Source organism: Emydura macquarii, unplaced genomic scaffold (genome assembly GCF_026122565.2).
Source record: "Emydura macquarii macquarii isolate MOO-44397 ecotype Brisbane River unplaced genomic scaffold, CSIRO-AGI_Emac_v2 contig_2205, whole genome shotgun sequence".
Taxonomy (NCBI): Eukaryota; Metazoa; Chordata; order Testudines; family Chelidae; genus Emydura; species Emydura macquarii.
The window spans coordinates 37,513,252-37,529,154 of record NW_027132342.1 but is presented as its reverse complement, the minus strand read 5'-3'; the positions used below and the strand labels follow the sequence as shown (position 1 = coordinate 37,529,154).

Sequence of the window (15,903 nt, the reverse complement as noted above, 5' to 3'; positions counted from 1 at the left end):
GCTCCTTTTGGACGTGTGAAGATAAAGAATTTGTATTTTTTATATAAAAGGGTTTTTTGATTAGGGCAATTCACACATTTTAAATAAAATGTTCTGTATGACACCGCTGCCTGCCTCAAATACCTACAAGATAATGTATAAGACTCAGAAATCCACCCCAAAAACATTGCCAAACTCAGCCATATCATCCTCTTCAACAACAACTTCACCTTTAACAATAAAAACTTTGTCCAAACCCTAGTGTTACAGAGTGTTGAGGCCTGGTAGGTGGGTCAGCCCTCTATTCACTGTATCCTCAATAAAAACAATGAGAGTTCTGTAGCACTTTAAATACTAACAAATTCAATTTCTGCAGGCATAAGCTTTCATGGGCTGTAACCCACTTCGTCAGATGTAAGGAATAGAAATCACATAGGAGGCATATATACATACATATCCCAGGGAAGTAACAATAATGGGGAAGGTGGATGAAAGTAAAGTCCATTCAGTTAGAGTAGTTAGGCCTATTCACAATCATTGATTAGGAGGTGAGAATGTGTGATCAGTGGCAATTACTTCTTGTAATGAGAGAACCATTCCAAGTCCTGATTCAGACCCAGTTTGTATCCTCAATTAGTTTCCTAGTAACAGCTGATTGAGCATTTAGCTAATCAGCATGGGAGGCTGGGTGGGAGGGGAAGGAACTAATTAACCCAGAGATGGCTAACCTGATAAAAAGACAGGAATGAAGTTAGCAAGCAGCTAGTCCTGGAATCCCCAAGGGTAGAGGCAATTGTTGATTTACTCCTAAGTGGAACACAGCATCTGGTCCAAGAGGTGAAAGCAGCTGAACTGTGTGATGTTCCCCTCCCCCCCCCATCTGGACCGATGTGTAGCTGTGTCACTCTGATCCCTCGCTCCTGGGCCCTAGTTCACTCTGCTTTGCTGTGTGAACCACCCACTCCTGGGTCAGCCCCCGCCTAGTCTCTTGCAAGTAACCAGTCCCAGGCCCAGTGAAGGAGTGCTTCTGGCAAGCCATTCATGGGATTGACCCCCGGCAAACCACACCCGTCCCAGATGCAGCCCCGGGAACTGCTGTCTTACAGGAGTTCAGTGCTGTACCCTGCATCCTGCAAGCTCATTTACATTTGTCCATTGATTTATCAAAAAAATTGATATGCACCAGCTCTGTCACTCTAAGTGAAATCTCTACACACACACACACACAATTCACATGCACTGTTTTAGATAAAATAAACAAATATGTTTATTGACTACAGCAAGATTTTAGGTGATCATAAATCAGATTAATCTGACTTAAGACAGTAAATCACAATCAACTAAAAAAATAACTCACGAGACTTAATATTTCAATAGCTTTTCAGTCTGTGATGTCAGCTTACCCACAAGCTGACTGCGATGCTCTTGCAGCCAGGCCCCCCGTTGGCAGTTGTCAGTGTCCTTGATGTTGCTGTGTAGATGGATTCTAAAGGAGAGCTCCAGAGACAAAGACCCCTCTCTCTTTTAACAAGTTTCCTCGATTTCCATGCTTTCTCTCACTTGAGCCAAATGAGTGTTGCCTTATCAGGTGCTCAGGCCCATCTATTGTTCCTGTATGCATGCCTCTTCAAGGCCTGGCCCCTCAGCTGTGTGTTTCTCTGCATCTATTCAAGTTCTGTGAGACATGTTTGGGGATATGACACAGCAGAGTTTCATATCTGTACATATGTGACATTCCAGGAAACATACTACCATAACAATAATGTTCAATATGTTATGAGCATTCCAAAAACACCATTCATGACATACTTTGCATTAGACAATACACAGTTACTCTATAAGGGTGAACATGAATGATACACAAATCACACTATAAGGGTGTACAAGGGATACAGCGTGTCACAAACTGCTCACCAACAGTGACCATAATATGATTAAATTTAACATCTTTGTAGGAGTAAAATACAAAAGAAACCCACCCCAGTAGCATTTATCTTCAAAAAGGAAAACTACACAAAATGAGAAGGCTAGTTAAATAGAAAGTAAAAGGCACAATCACAAGAGTGAAATGTCTGCAAGCTTCGTGGAAACTTTTAAAGAACACTATAATGCCGGGTCAAACTAGATATATACCCCAAATAAAAAACAAAACAGTAAGAGGGGGGGAAAAATGCCATGTTAGCTGTACAACAGAGTAAAAGAGGAGGTTAGAGACAAAAAGACATATGGGAAAAAATTGGAAATCAAATCCTACTGAGGAAAATTAGAATATAAATGCTGGCAAATCAAGTGTAAAAGTATAATTAGGCAGGTCAAAAAAAGAATTTGAAGAACAGCTAGCAAAAGACACACAACCTAACAGCAAAATTGTTTTTAACTACATTAGAAGAAGGAAGCCTGCCAAAAAATCAGTGGGGCCATAGGATGATTGAAGTACTAAAGGAGCGCTCAAGAAAGACAAGGCCACTGTGGGGAAGCTAAAAGAATTCTTTGTATTGGACTTCACTACAGAGGATGGGAGAGAGATTCCAAACCTGAGCCATTCTTTTTAAGTGACAAATCTGAGGAACTGTCCAGATTGAGGTGTCAATATAGGAGGTTTTGGAACAAATTGATTTATTAAACAGCAATAAGTCACCAGGGCCAGACAGTATTCATTCAAGCGTTCTGAAGGAACTCACATATGAAATTGCAAAGCAACTAGCTGTGGGGTGTCAGCTATTGCTTAAAGCAGTCTCCGTACTGGATACCTCAGGGTAGCTAATGTAACACCAATTTTTTTAAAAGGCTCAAGAGGCAATCCTCGCAATTACAGGACAGTAAGCCTAACTTCAGTACCAGGCAAATTGGTTGAAACTACAGTAAAGAACAGATTTATCAGACACAGAGATGAACACGATATGTCAACATGGCTTTTGTAAAGGGAAATCATGCCTCATCAATATATTATAATTCTTTCAAGGTGTCAACAAACATGTGGACAAGAGTGATCCAGTGGATATAGTGTACTTGGACTTTCAGAAAGCCTTTGACAAGATCCCTCACCAAAGGTTCTTAAGCAAAGAAGGCAGTCATGGATTAAGAGGGAAGATCCTCTCATGGATCAATAACTAGTTAAAGACAAGGGTAGGAATAAATAGTCCATTTTCACGGGGGAGAGAGGTAAATAGTAGGGTCCTCCAAGGATCTGTACTGGGACCAGGGCTATTCAACATCATCATAAGTGGTCTGGAAAAAGGGATAAACTGTGAGGTGGCAAAGTTTGCAGATGATACAAAATTACTGAAGCTGGTTAAGAGCAAAACTAAATGTGAAGAGTTACAAAAGGATCTCAAAAAACTGGGTGACTAGGCAACACAATGGCAGATGAAATTCAATGTTGATAAATGCAAAATAATGCATATTGGAAAACGTAATCCCAACTATACATACAAGAGCCCTTGGAATCTAAATTAGTTGTTACCAGTCAAGAAAGAGGTTTTATAGTCTGAAGGAAGGCGCTGTGGCCTTCCTCAGAGCCTGAGCCCGAGGAAGGGTCACGATGCCCCTGCTGTGCAGAACAAGGCCGTACAGGCATTACCCCCCCGGAAGCAGAGGGGTGGAGCCAAGGTAGGGAAGGGAATTATAAAAGGCCGGCCTAGCAGCTTAGTGAGGGGGAAGCTGCTGTTGGAGGCAGATGTGTCTTCCCGGAGGCTGTGGCCTAGGCCTGACCCAGCAGTGATTTGGAACAACTGCCCCACCGAGCAGAGCTTCCGAAACCTGCCTGGCTTGCCCTCTGAGCCCTAGTGCCTGGAGAGGGCCGCCAAGCCCTAGTAGCTGGGATGAGCCACCCGAGACTCCTGGGTGGGAAATACCCTCAGAGACTGGCCCTGACCTGGAGGAGCTGCCTGATGCCGGGGACCCCCTGGAGCTGACTGAACCCTGTGGACTGGAGGAACCCCTGGAACCCTGTGATCTAGAGGAGCTACCCTCCACTGACAACACAGAGGAGTTTCCGGATTTGCTGCCGGTCGATGGTGAGGGACTTGTGGGTCTGCTGCTCGCTGTATACCCCAGCGACCCGGAGGGAGACTACGACCTGCAGGTACTCGGGGACAGGGTGGGAGGAAGTGGCCCAGGGACAGCTGACTAGCAAGTGGCTGAGGCAGGGGTTAAACCCCATCAGTGTGTTACGGTTGGATCCCCGCTGACTCCATGGGAAATGGCTTTGCTACTGATAGGGCCCTGGGCTGGGATGCAGTGGAGTCAGGTGGGCCTGCGTCCCCCTCCCCTAACCACCCCAGGAGTGCTTGCTACCCTCTGAGTTTGGAGGCAGAGGCTATCGAGTTCTACTGGCCCCGCCTGCCTGCAAGGCGGGGGGCTCCAGACTATTTTGCTAGCCCTGCCTGTCGGAAGGCCGGGGGCTATTGACTGCTGCATCAGCCCTGCCCAGCTTGCAGGCCAGGGACTGTAAACTGCTTCCCCTGCCCTGCCCACCTGAGGTCCAGGGGCAATAGAACACTGCTAGCCCCGGCTGTGGGAAGGCCAGGGGCTATAAACTGCTTGCCTGCCCCGCCCTGCCTGAGGGCCGGGGGCATCAGACCGCTTGCTAGCCCGCCTATTGGAAGGCTGGGGCTACAGACCCCCTATCAGCCCTGCCCTATGGAAGGGCCAGAGGGCTACAAACTGGGAAGGAAGCCCGCCCCGCTGACAGCCAGGGCTAAAGACTTGTAACTGGCACCGTTTATTCCCCTAAAGTAAGGGTTGTGATGCCCCAGCTGGACCATGCCACCAGCGTACATAGTCCTTGTGGATAGTTTTCTGAAAACATCTGTTCAATGTGCAGCGACAGTTAAAAAAGCTAATAGAATGTTATGAACCATTAGGAAAGGGATGGTTAATAAGACAGAAACTATCATTATGCAACTACATAAATCCATTGTATGTCCACACATTGAATTATTGGTTCAGTTCTGCTCGCCCCATCTCAAAAAGGATATATTAGAATTGGAAAAGGTGCAGAGAAGGGCAACAAAAATTATTAGAGGCATGGAACAGCTTCCATATAAGAAGATATCAAAATGACTGGTACTGTTCAGCTTAGAAAAGAGACAAGTTTGGGGGAGGGGGCATATGATTGAGGTCTATAAAATCATGAATGACACGGAGAAAGTGAATAAGGAAGTGGTATGTATCCCTTCACATAGCACAAGAACAAGAATTGGGTCACCCAATGAAATAAACAGACAGAAAGTTTAAAACAAATGTAAGGCAGTACTTCTTCACACAATGTACAATCAACCGCTGGAACTCATTGCCAGGGGATGCTGTGAAGGGCACAAGTATAAATGGGTTAAAAAAAGAATTAGGTTAATTCATGGACTTAACTTCAGTACCCAGAAAGATAATGGAGGAAATAATCAAGCAAGCAATTTGCAAACACCTAGACGATAATAAGGTGATAAGTTACAGTCAACATGGATTTGTCAAGAACAAATAATGTCAAACTAACGTAATAGCTTTCTATGACAGAGTAACAAGCCTTGTGGACGGTGGGGGGAGGGGGAGTCATAGATGTGGTATATCTTAACTTTAGGAAGGCTTTTGATTCTGTCTCATGTGACCTTCTCATAAACACATTAGGGAATACAGCCTAGATGAACCTACTATAAAGTGGGTACGTAACTCATTGGAAAACTGTTCCCAGATAGTAGTTATCAGTGGTTCACAGTTAAGCTGCAAGGACATATTGAGTGGAGTCCCACAGGGATCCATCCTGGGTCTGGTTCAGTTCAATATCTTCATAAATTATTTAGATAATGACATAGAGAGTGCACTTAAAGTTTGTGGATACCAAGCTGGGCGGGGTTGCAAGCGCGTTGGAGAACAGGTTTAAAATTCAAAATGATCTGGACAAACTGGAGAAATGGTCTGAAGTAAACAGGATGAAATTCAACAAGGACAAATGCAAAGTACTCTTCTTAGGAAGGAACAATCAGTTGCACACATACAAAATGGAAAATGACTGCCTAGGAAGGAGTACAGTGGAAAGGGATCAGGGGGTTATAGTGGATCGCAAGCTAAATATGATTCAAGAGCATAACACTGTTGCAAAAAAAAAAAAGCAAACATAATTCTGGGATGTATTAACAGGAGTGTTGTAAGCAAAACACGATAAGTAATTCTTCCACTCTACTCCCCGCTGATGAGGCCTCAGCTAAAGTATTGTGTCCAGTTGTGGGTGCCATATTTCAGGAAAGATATGGACGAATTGGAGAGAGTCCAGAGGAGAGCAACAAAAGTGATTAAAGGTCTAGAAAACATGACCTATGAGGAAATAATTGGATTATTAAGGATAATCCAGGATAAGGATAAGAATAAGGACCTATATGGAAAATATTGGGTTTGTTTAGTTTGGGGAAGAGAAGACTGAGGGTGGACATGATAACAGTTTTCAAGTACATAAAACACTGTTGCAAGGAGGAGGGTGAAAAATTATTTTCCTGAACCTCAGAAGATAGGACAAGAAGCAGTGGGTTTAAATTGCAGTAAGGGAGGTTTAGATTAGACATTAGGAAAAACTTCTTGTGTGTCAGGGTAGTTAAGCACTGGAACAAATTGCCCAGGGAGGTTGTGGAATCTCCATCACTGGAATTTTTTAAGAACAGGTTAGACAAATAATTGTCAGAAAGGGTCTAGTTCAGCAGTTCTCAACTGGGAGTTTGTGGCCCGCTGGAGGGCCATGAGCCAGTTTCAAGGTGTCCGTGAAGCAGGGCCAGCATTAGAGTGGCTGGGGCCCAGAGCAGAAAGCTCAGAGCCCCGAACCCTGGCGCCCCGTGGTTGAAGCTTGGAGTCTCAAGCTCTCATGCGCCACGGGGCAGGAGCCTGGAGGCCAGAGCCCTGGTGCCCCACTGGGCCTGGAGACCCCCATCCCACTGGGCTAAAGCCTGGAGGCTCAAGCCCTGGTGCTCCCCAGGGCAGAAGCCTGGTGCCCCACAATCCCACGTGGCTACAGCTCAGCACCCCCAGCTCTGTGGGGTTAAAGTCTGGAGGCTCGAGCATTGTATCCCACGGGGCAGAAGACCAAAGCCCTGGCACCCCGAGGGGCAGAAGCCCGGTGCCCAGCAGGGCAGAAGCCCCGAGGCTCAGGCCCCTTCTGCCCATGGGGCTAAAGCCCCAAGCCTTGGTGTCCCATGGGGCAGAAGCCCCAAGCCGTGGCATCCTGTGAGGCAGAAGCCCCGAGACCCACATGGCTAACGCCCCAAGCCCCGACACCCTGTGGGGCAGAAGCCCCTAGCTCCACCACCTGATGGGGCAGAATTTCTGAGGGCCCCCTGCCCAGTGGCTGAAGCCCAGAGCCCCGAGCGCCTCCTCTCCACTGCTGAGCCCTGGAGTTTTTATAGTATGTTGGGAAGACCTCACAAAGAAAAAGGCTGAGAGTTCCTGGTCTAGTTATTATGTAATCCTGCCTTGAATGTAGGGAACTGGACAAGATGACCTATTAAGGTCTCTTCCAGTTCCACACTTCTGTGATTCTATGGATGATAGGTTCATCATTGGCTATTAGCCAAGATGGTCAGGGACACAACCCCCTGCTCTGGGTGTTCCTAAATCTCTGACTGCCAGAAGCTGGGATGGACTACAGGGGATGGATCACTCAATAAATTGCCCTGCTCTGTTCATTCCCTCTAAAACATCTGGCATCGCCAACTGTTGGAAGACAGAATACTGGGCTAGATGAACTATTAGTCTGACTCAGTAAGGCCGTTCTTATGAAGTGTTACAAGAGGGCATGTGGGGATGAGGGGGGAGGACCGGGCTAGCTGAGCCCATTTTTCCAGGATAGGTAGATCTTTCTCCTAGGTGTGTCCCTTCCGTGCCTAGGGTAGCCATCTGCAAAAGCCAAGGTCAGGGCAGGCTGCAAAAGGAGAGCAGATTCTCCCAACACTGGTTGGTGACACTGAAGTCAGACTTCCCAACCAGACACGAACAGTGCTTCTGATTCCCCACACCGGAAGCCAATATACAAGAAGCCAATATACAAACATACACAGCCCCCTTTACTGCATTTCAGTCTCCGGCTCTCAATCAGTCACTAGTTCCAGTAAAGAGACCAGTTATTTAAAACTCTATGCTCTTTACCCAAAAGGTTTCTCCTGACCCCAAAGGGTCAGCCACAGTACCAGAGCAATATAAGTTTGGATCTTACTCAAAATATCACACTGCCAGCCAATCCTTTAGTAACTAAAACTAAAGGTTTATTATAAAAAGAAAGAAACAAATGATAAGAGAAATGTTAAAGGATTAAAGCAATCAGATATATACAAATGATTAAAAGTCCATATATATCAAGTTTCTAGAAGAATTGTGGAATTTGCAGGCTTGTATAGTCCCTCTGGTATACATCCAGTACCTGGATGGGTCTCAGTCCTTTGTTTCACAGCTTCAGTAGATGAGTTGATCCAGAGGTAGGTGATGACTGAAAGACAGACTAAAGACAATATGGATGTGGCGCAGCTGCCTTTTATGTCCTTTTGCTTTTGCCATGCTGCTTGTAGAATTTTACAGGAATAAAATGGAGTCCAGAGTCACATGAGTAAGTCCTGGTGACTCATCAGGTATATCCCTGGCTTCTCCCCCTTAATGGGCCATTAAGCAGGCTATCACTGCAGCCATCCTGTCTGGGGTGTGACCCAGACACAGCAATTTGAAATACAGATATATCAAACATATCCATAACTTCCATTACACATATAACACATGAACATAAACATTGTCATCTTACTTAGCACATTATAGCCTTTCTAACAGTGCCTGACATGGCAAATCTCTCATGAATTACTATGATTTTGGCATATTGATGTTAAACAGCATAATGAATGCCCCCCCTCCCCGTCCCAGTACAGCCAGCGTGACACTAGGGCCCCGGTAGAGAGGGACTGAAAAACATAGGGATTAAAAACTGTGATGTTGCACTATACTGGTGTTGGTATAAAATATAAAATGGTATTTATAAAATAAATAGATTATACACCATTAGAAAGTGGGTCTCAGTAGTTTCTGTGGCATTGAAGGATGGGGACAGAGCACTGCCCCATCACACATGGCAACAGCCATAGATACTATGATGGCTCCCCAATATGCTAATCTCTTCATGGGTCATTTTGAGGAAGACTTTTTGGAAAATGCACCAGGAAACCAATGATATATATGAGATATACAGATATTTTCATCCTCTGGACAGATGACCTAAACTCCCTGATAGAGTTCCACCACAACTTCAACAATCACCATCCATCTATCAATCTCTCTTTTGAGGACTGGTTTTTTTTCGAGTAGATACAGAAGTGTATTCCAAGTAGATGTGTGCAGCCTCCACAGGCTGGAGACAGAGACTTTTGCCTAGCAGTATCTGTAAAGGGGTGGCGCCTGAGCCTCATGCCTGTAGCCCCTCTCCTGGCTATATGAGGTGGTGCCACCCTGACTCCCCTCAGTTCCTTCCCACTGCCCATCAGCTGGAGTTGGAGCTCTGTGCAGGTGTTGCTTACAACCTCATGAATTTATATCTTAGTCTAATTCGCTGTATATAGCTAATAATTAGATAACAGTGTTAGTTAAAAGTTTTTTAATATAGGGATAGCGGTAGTGCTCCTGGTGACGCCCTCACTGGGATTTAAGCAATGTCCTTTGTGTGGAATGGTAATTCCCAACAGCGACTGCCATACGTGGTGCTTGCTCTGCCTCTGCGAAGCCTGCCTTAAAGAGTGTTACTTGATATGCAGATCATTCAAAAAGAGGACTCAGGTGGCGTGGGACTTTCACCTTAAGCAGCACCTGCTTGAGCAGGCCATGAGGCCTGAGCTGATACTGAGGCCTTCCTCAGGCCATGGATCGCCCTCTGGCTCAGAGAGCACTGTTACTTCTCATTCCAGGGCTGGGACTTTTCCAAAGAGGCTCAGGAGTAGTCCTCTGTCATCAGCGTCAAAGAAGAGGTTGCATAAGACCGATGCTCCAGGTCCCAAGACAACCCTCCTACCTGCCACAAGAAAAGCGTAGACCAGCTCGGTGCCGACTCCGGTGCGAGGTAGCTTCTGACCCTCTATTAGGACAGGGTAGGGAAAGCATACTGCTGACTTCGGACCTGGCCTCTGGACATCTGTTGAGTCCAGTACTGATGGGAACGATGCTGGTACCGATGGTGTCAGTGATATTGGTATACCAGGCTGCAGCAGACATACTCTGCCTTTCGGTCCCATCATCGCCCCTGGTCCAGGACTTTGTGAGGCTGGCGCCCACAATGGAACTCCAGTCAGAGCATGCTGATGAAGTCTTGGTACCGCATCACAAAGCACCCAGTCTAGGGTTTGGTATGGACAGAGTACCAGAGACAGTTCAAGGTTCTTCAGTACTGGGCCCTTCCTTGGCACCAGTGCAGTCAACGCCATAGATGGCTCCCTGGAGGCTGTTGCCACCCTTGACGTCGAGGCATGTGGGCGCCCTGGTACTGTCATTTGCACTGGGACCAACCTGGCCTGTGGCACCGACCTTTTCAGCATCGGTGGTGAGGACTACATCAGGAGCGCCGATCCCAATCCCATTCTGGGCTATGGATGTGTCGGATTGCCTGCTGGCTCCCTTTGGAGTCACTCCTTCCATGTCTCTGAGGTCCCGGGACTCCTCTACGTCAGAGTTGGGCTCCTCATCCTCCCACTCCACTTCACCAGAGAGTGTCTGGGGGCCACCAATGGACCAATACGACTAACAAAGTTGGAATGTGCCTCAAGGAGAGGATGGGGGGGTCTCTGGCCCAGTGCCTACTGGCCACCAATGCCTTATCCATACCAGTGGGTGCCCGAGGCTCTGTGGGAAGCTCCTTGTTCCCAGAGAGAGACTGATTTCATGGTGCCTTACAATTTGTAACACTCTATTGCCTGCAAACCCTTAATTGCTTACTTCATTGTAAATGGTCTCCTACAGCACATGTGAACCCCTTAACAATCTATCCCACCTTATACTTAGCTAAGTCACTCTGGTTACCATCTCCAGACCTGAGGAAAAGTTCTGTGTAGCTCGAAAGCTTGTCCCATCCACCAACAGAAGTTGGGCCAGTAAAAGATATTACCTCACCAACCCTGTCTTTCTCATAGAGTTCTATGGGCTTTATATTCCTGAGTTGTGTGGTTACTTGAGTTGGAAGCCTCTTCTTCAGGCCAATCAGACAATAATTTATATCCAAACACTGTAATATTTACTATTATACATAGTTAAAAATAGATCCTCTCCTCCGCTCTATATATCTTGTTCTGTGTTTGTCACTTCTGTATTTCAAGGCTCCGTGTCTGTACTTATTGTCACCTTCCCCACCTGCTGTTTCTAAGCCTTATGTCCTGTTTCTTCTTGAGAGTTGTAAAAGTAAATATATTTATATAGCAAAATGTATTTATAGCTTTAACATTCTAATAATGTTCTACATTTTTATTGATGCTTTTCTGTTACATTTTATGAAATCAGTATTGAGTAATGAACAGTTGTATCATTTGCCTCTTTTCACAAAGGCAAATGAGAGCACTGTAGATGTAACAACATTAAGCAACAATCTAATCAGGTATAATATATTGTAATTTAAAAAACATTAATTATAAAAACGTTAATTTAAAAAGGTGTGGGTTTTGACTACTTATACAGTCTCAGACATTCAATCCACATTAAAAATTCTATTGCATAGCTCATGATAATATAAAATATGAAAAATAAAAAAAGCTCTAATTTGACTCCTGAAACCTGCTATATATAGGTTGGCCATATGGACAGAATGTATGAAACATTCAGTTCAGTTAGATCTGAAGGATCAGAAAGAACACTTTGTGAATCTTCATATAACTAATAGCATTTTAAAATCTATTCTTAAAGTTGGTAAGGAAAATATCTTTTTTAGAATTCTTTCTTTCTGATAGACAAAAGAGAGCATCAGGGTCCACCAAAAGAACCTCAGGAGAAGATTGGAAAGATCTTACAAAAAAGAATTCATCAATGATATATGGTTCTCATTTAATCCCTAGTGCAGTGGTTTTCAACCTTTTTTCATTTGCAGTCCCCTAAAATATTTTGAATGGAGGTGCGGATCCCTTTGGAAATCTTAGGGTCCAAAGACCACAGGCTGAAAATCACTGCCCTAGTGGGCATTTGTGCACATCAGGAAACCAACACACAGTTTGGCAGAATACACTACGACTGCTGTCTTTTACAGAAGATCTTCAAGAGTAGGTACGCAGACATAGCTACGTGGGGAAGATGTGAGGGACTGCCACAAATGTCTCTGGCTCTAATCAGTGCTACAACTAACTGCTTTGCATGAATACCAAATTTTAACATAATAAAATATAGCCTCTGACTGTAAAAGAAAAATATTTTAGAAAAATATAACTTGTTTCTAGAATGAGCCACTGCCTAGTAAGTTTCAGCATTCAAGGGTAGCATGTTGGCAAATCAAATAGTTGCCTAGGGAAGTACAATTCTAAGTGAGGGTTTTTTCCCACCTTTCTGTTTTTGTATGAGCTGCAAGGGCCATTTGCTTTCCAATTAATCTAAATCATTAAAAACCTCTAATGACTGCATTATAAAATAAGAATTTACAACTAGAAAAATAGGGCAAAATTTTTCAAAAGTGTCCATTTATTTAAGGTACTCCCTAAAAGAAGCCCAGAACCTCTGAAAATTAGTAACATTTGGATCTTTTTCAGTAGAACTCAAAGCACTTTACAAAGGAGGTCAGTAGCATTAGTCCTATTTTATACATGGGGAAACTGAGGCACAGTGATTTGTCTGATGTGGCACAGCAGGCCTATGGCAGAACAAGGAATAGAACAGAGGTCTCCTGTGTGCCAGTCCAGGGTTCTGTTCACTGACTAGACCACACATTTGTCCTTTTTGGCCTTAGATTTCTCAAGTTGGATGCCTAACATTGAGGAAACACAAATAAACCATTAACTACCATATATTAACTTAGCCCTCTACTTCTGCTGGGCTCAGAGCATATTCACAGTTACAAATAGTTTGCTAGAGTAGTTTTCATTTGTTTTAAAAAATTAATTTAGGTTCAGGAAAGATCTGACAGCCCTTGATGAAGTCCTAGCAGGCTAATGGAGAAAAGTATAACAGGATCCACTGGCTGAAAACTGAAGCTAGATAAATTCAGACTGGAAATAAGGTGTACATTTCTAACAGTGAGAGTAATTAACATTTGACTCAATTTACTAAGGGTCTTGGTAGATTCTCCATCACTGGCACCTTTTAAATCAAGATTAGGTAGATAAGCTAAGATCGCTCTAGGATTTATTTGGGGGAAGTTTGATGGCTGGCTTTGTTATACGGTGGGTCAGACTAGAGATGATCAACCCTTGGCCAAAGAACAGCAGCACAAACTCCTGTAGACAGGTGTCAACCTGCCGCAGGCTGGGCGGAGGAAGTCAGCACCTGGTTCCCCCCTTCAGTCCTTGGTCTGCACCTGCATCATGGGACACTCATACCAATGTCAAGACAGGGTGTCGGGCCAGGCTGCTGCAGGCTCCCGGAGAGAAATTTGGGGCCCGGCGGAGCGAGCGAGGGCTGGGCGGGTCATTGCCGGGCGCGGGCTCCCCGCCCAGGTCAGCAGCACCCGCCACAGGGGCTGGGCTGGAGCGGGGCGGGGGGTCACCGCCAACGCCTGTCACAAGGGATCTGCCCCGGGCGCCCACCCCCGCCATAGCGCAGCGCAGCCCAGCGCAGCCCAGCTCAGCTCCCGCCTGCGGCTGGCGCGCCCCTCCCCGGGGCTTCCTCCCCCTCGCAGTCGCATCCCCCCCTCCCCAGCGCAGGGGGCGCGCGCGCGCTACCCAGCATGCAGCGGGCGGTGGGTTCGCACCAAGATGGCGGCGCCTCTGGATGAGTACGAGACAGAAGCGGGCTGCGTCCCCGTCCTGCACCCCGAGGTGAGGCCCGCCGCGTCCCGGCCTCGCGCCGCCGCTGGCGGTTGTTGGGAGCCGGGCCCGTGGGATGCGCGGCTGCCGCCCGTTCTTCCCTCCCGGCCAGGGCCAGGGCGGCTGCTGCGCGGGCGGCTCGGCCGCCGGGGCGGGGGTGGAGGGCGCTGGTTGCGCCTGGTTTGGCCTGGGGGCCGGGCGGGGAGCGGGGGCGGCTGCGCTGAGGGAAGAGGCCGCCGCTTCCCCTGCCCCGGGGCTGGGGCTCCGTAGGGCGAAGGTCTGGCGGGGCCGCGCCCTGTCACCATCTCGGGACGCCGGGAGGGAGGGTCCGCCTCGCCGGGGTCTGCCAGCTGCGTCCGGGGCGGCGAGAGGCCCTGCGAGCGGGGCCCTTCCCGGCCGGGGGGAGAGCGGCGAGAAGCGCAGGCGGTGGCATCCATCCCTGCTACGGCCCGTCGACGTGAGGCGGGTGAATGCTCCGCGGCTAAGGCACAGCCCTGCAAGGCCCTGTGGGAGACTCCGCAATGCACATGGCTCCGTACAGCATCGCTCACTGCCTGGTAGAGCGGCACCCTCCTCCCCACAGTCGGTGACACCGCGGGGCTTGTTTATACAGCGTATATAGCAGGGCTGCAGCAGCTAGGCTTCTGCTGGCGAACGGTTCCAAATAAATGTTTCTTGTCACAGCCTGATGCTGCTTGAGCTGCAGTTGACTGTAAGAAATTGGGCCTGGTCCCACTCAGTCCAGAACTGGCAGGGCTGTGTGTGTGTCGTCTTTACTCCCCCACCTGCCCCCGCTATATTGGACAAGTGCTGGAGTTGCTTGTACACTGCAACTTCCAACCAAACCCTGTACCTGCTGATAATCTGTACATTATGCTTGGATGTCCAGAAACTGTTTTGTTTAAACTCTGTACCTGATCATTTTTTAAAAACATTTATCTGTTGATAACGTGTAGAGGACAGTTTAAGTAACATTTCATAACGAAATAGATTCCTTGTTTGTGTGTCAACCATACATAAACATCCAGATCCCCTCTGATGGTTTTGAAGGACATTGTAAATAGTATAAAAGAAATTGTGTGTGTGAGCTCTTACCCAGCTAATATGGTGGGGATTGTAAGGCTTGTTTTCTTAGTTTATGAAAAGATAAATAGGTGTGCCAAGTACCAGGTCTTGTCAAACAGATGGTATTAATTTTCCATAACCAGCATTTAAAAGATGCTTTAAGATTTCTTGGTGTCTAAAGAGACGCTATAGTGCTAAATGTGGACTGTTTGTCCTACTTGTTTTCATACAGGATTTAGGCACTTAAGAATCACTCATAGTCAGTGGGAGGTACGCTAAATCGGTTAGGCATTGCAACAGCCACATTTCTTTAAAAAGTTGGGCCTAAGTGACAAGCAATGCATTGCAAACAAGTCCTTTGGTGGCAGCTTAGATAGATTGCAAGTAAACATGCTGCATGTTTCCTTTTGGTGTCTACTCTAGTTAATCACTTCCCTTTTTGACTTTGAATAAATGCTCTTGATATCTGAAGTTTTACATCATCTCTTTTTATGAATGGAGTTTTCAAAACTGGCAGAAGGTATTTGTTTAACCTTCTTATGTAGCTGATGCTTTCTTCTTTGAAGTGAGATGTAAGGGAAAATATTTGTTAAATATTCTAAAATTGCAAAAAATGTGATGCCTGCGCTGATCACATTGCAAGGTCAGAATCTTAATTTACAGATTGACAAAGTATGAAAACAAAAAGTAAAGCATGTACAAACTGTTAAGGAAATCACTCTGTATTAATGTATTTGTTTTATATGCCATGGTGGTGGTAAGGCAGTAAAATCAGATACTGTTTCTTTGGTATCTGAAACTGAAGGGTTTACAAAGTAATGATAGAATAAGTAGTGCGCTCTTCCTCCCAGCCTCCACCCAAACCAAACTTTGTTAAAATGTTACTGAAGGAGCCTTCTATTAAAATCCAAAAAGAAGAAAATGACAG

General features: G+C 46.1%; 1 protein-coding gene across 1 annotated transcript in view; it reads left to right on the top strand.

Annotated features, from left to right (window-relative positions):
* Positions 1-13,849: 13,849 nt before the first annotated feature.
* The window catches only part of ZDHHC17 (zinc finger DHHC-type palmitoyltransferase 17), a 119,232-nt gene continuing 117,178 nt past the window's right edge, over positions 13,850-15,903 (top strand). The window contains exon 1 of the mRNA XM_067559908.1: positions 13,850-13,922. Within this exon, the coding sequence (XP_067416009.1) occupies positions 13,860-13,922 (63 nt within the window). The 5' untranslated portion in view covers positions 13,850-13,859. The remainder of the gene's footprint in view (positions 13,923-15,903) is intronic.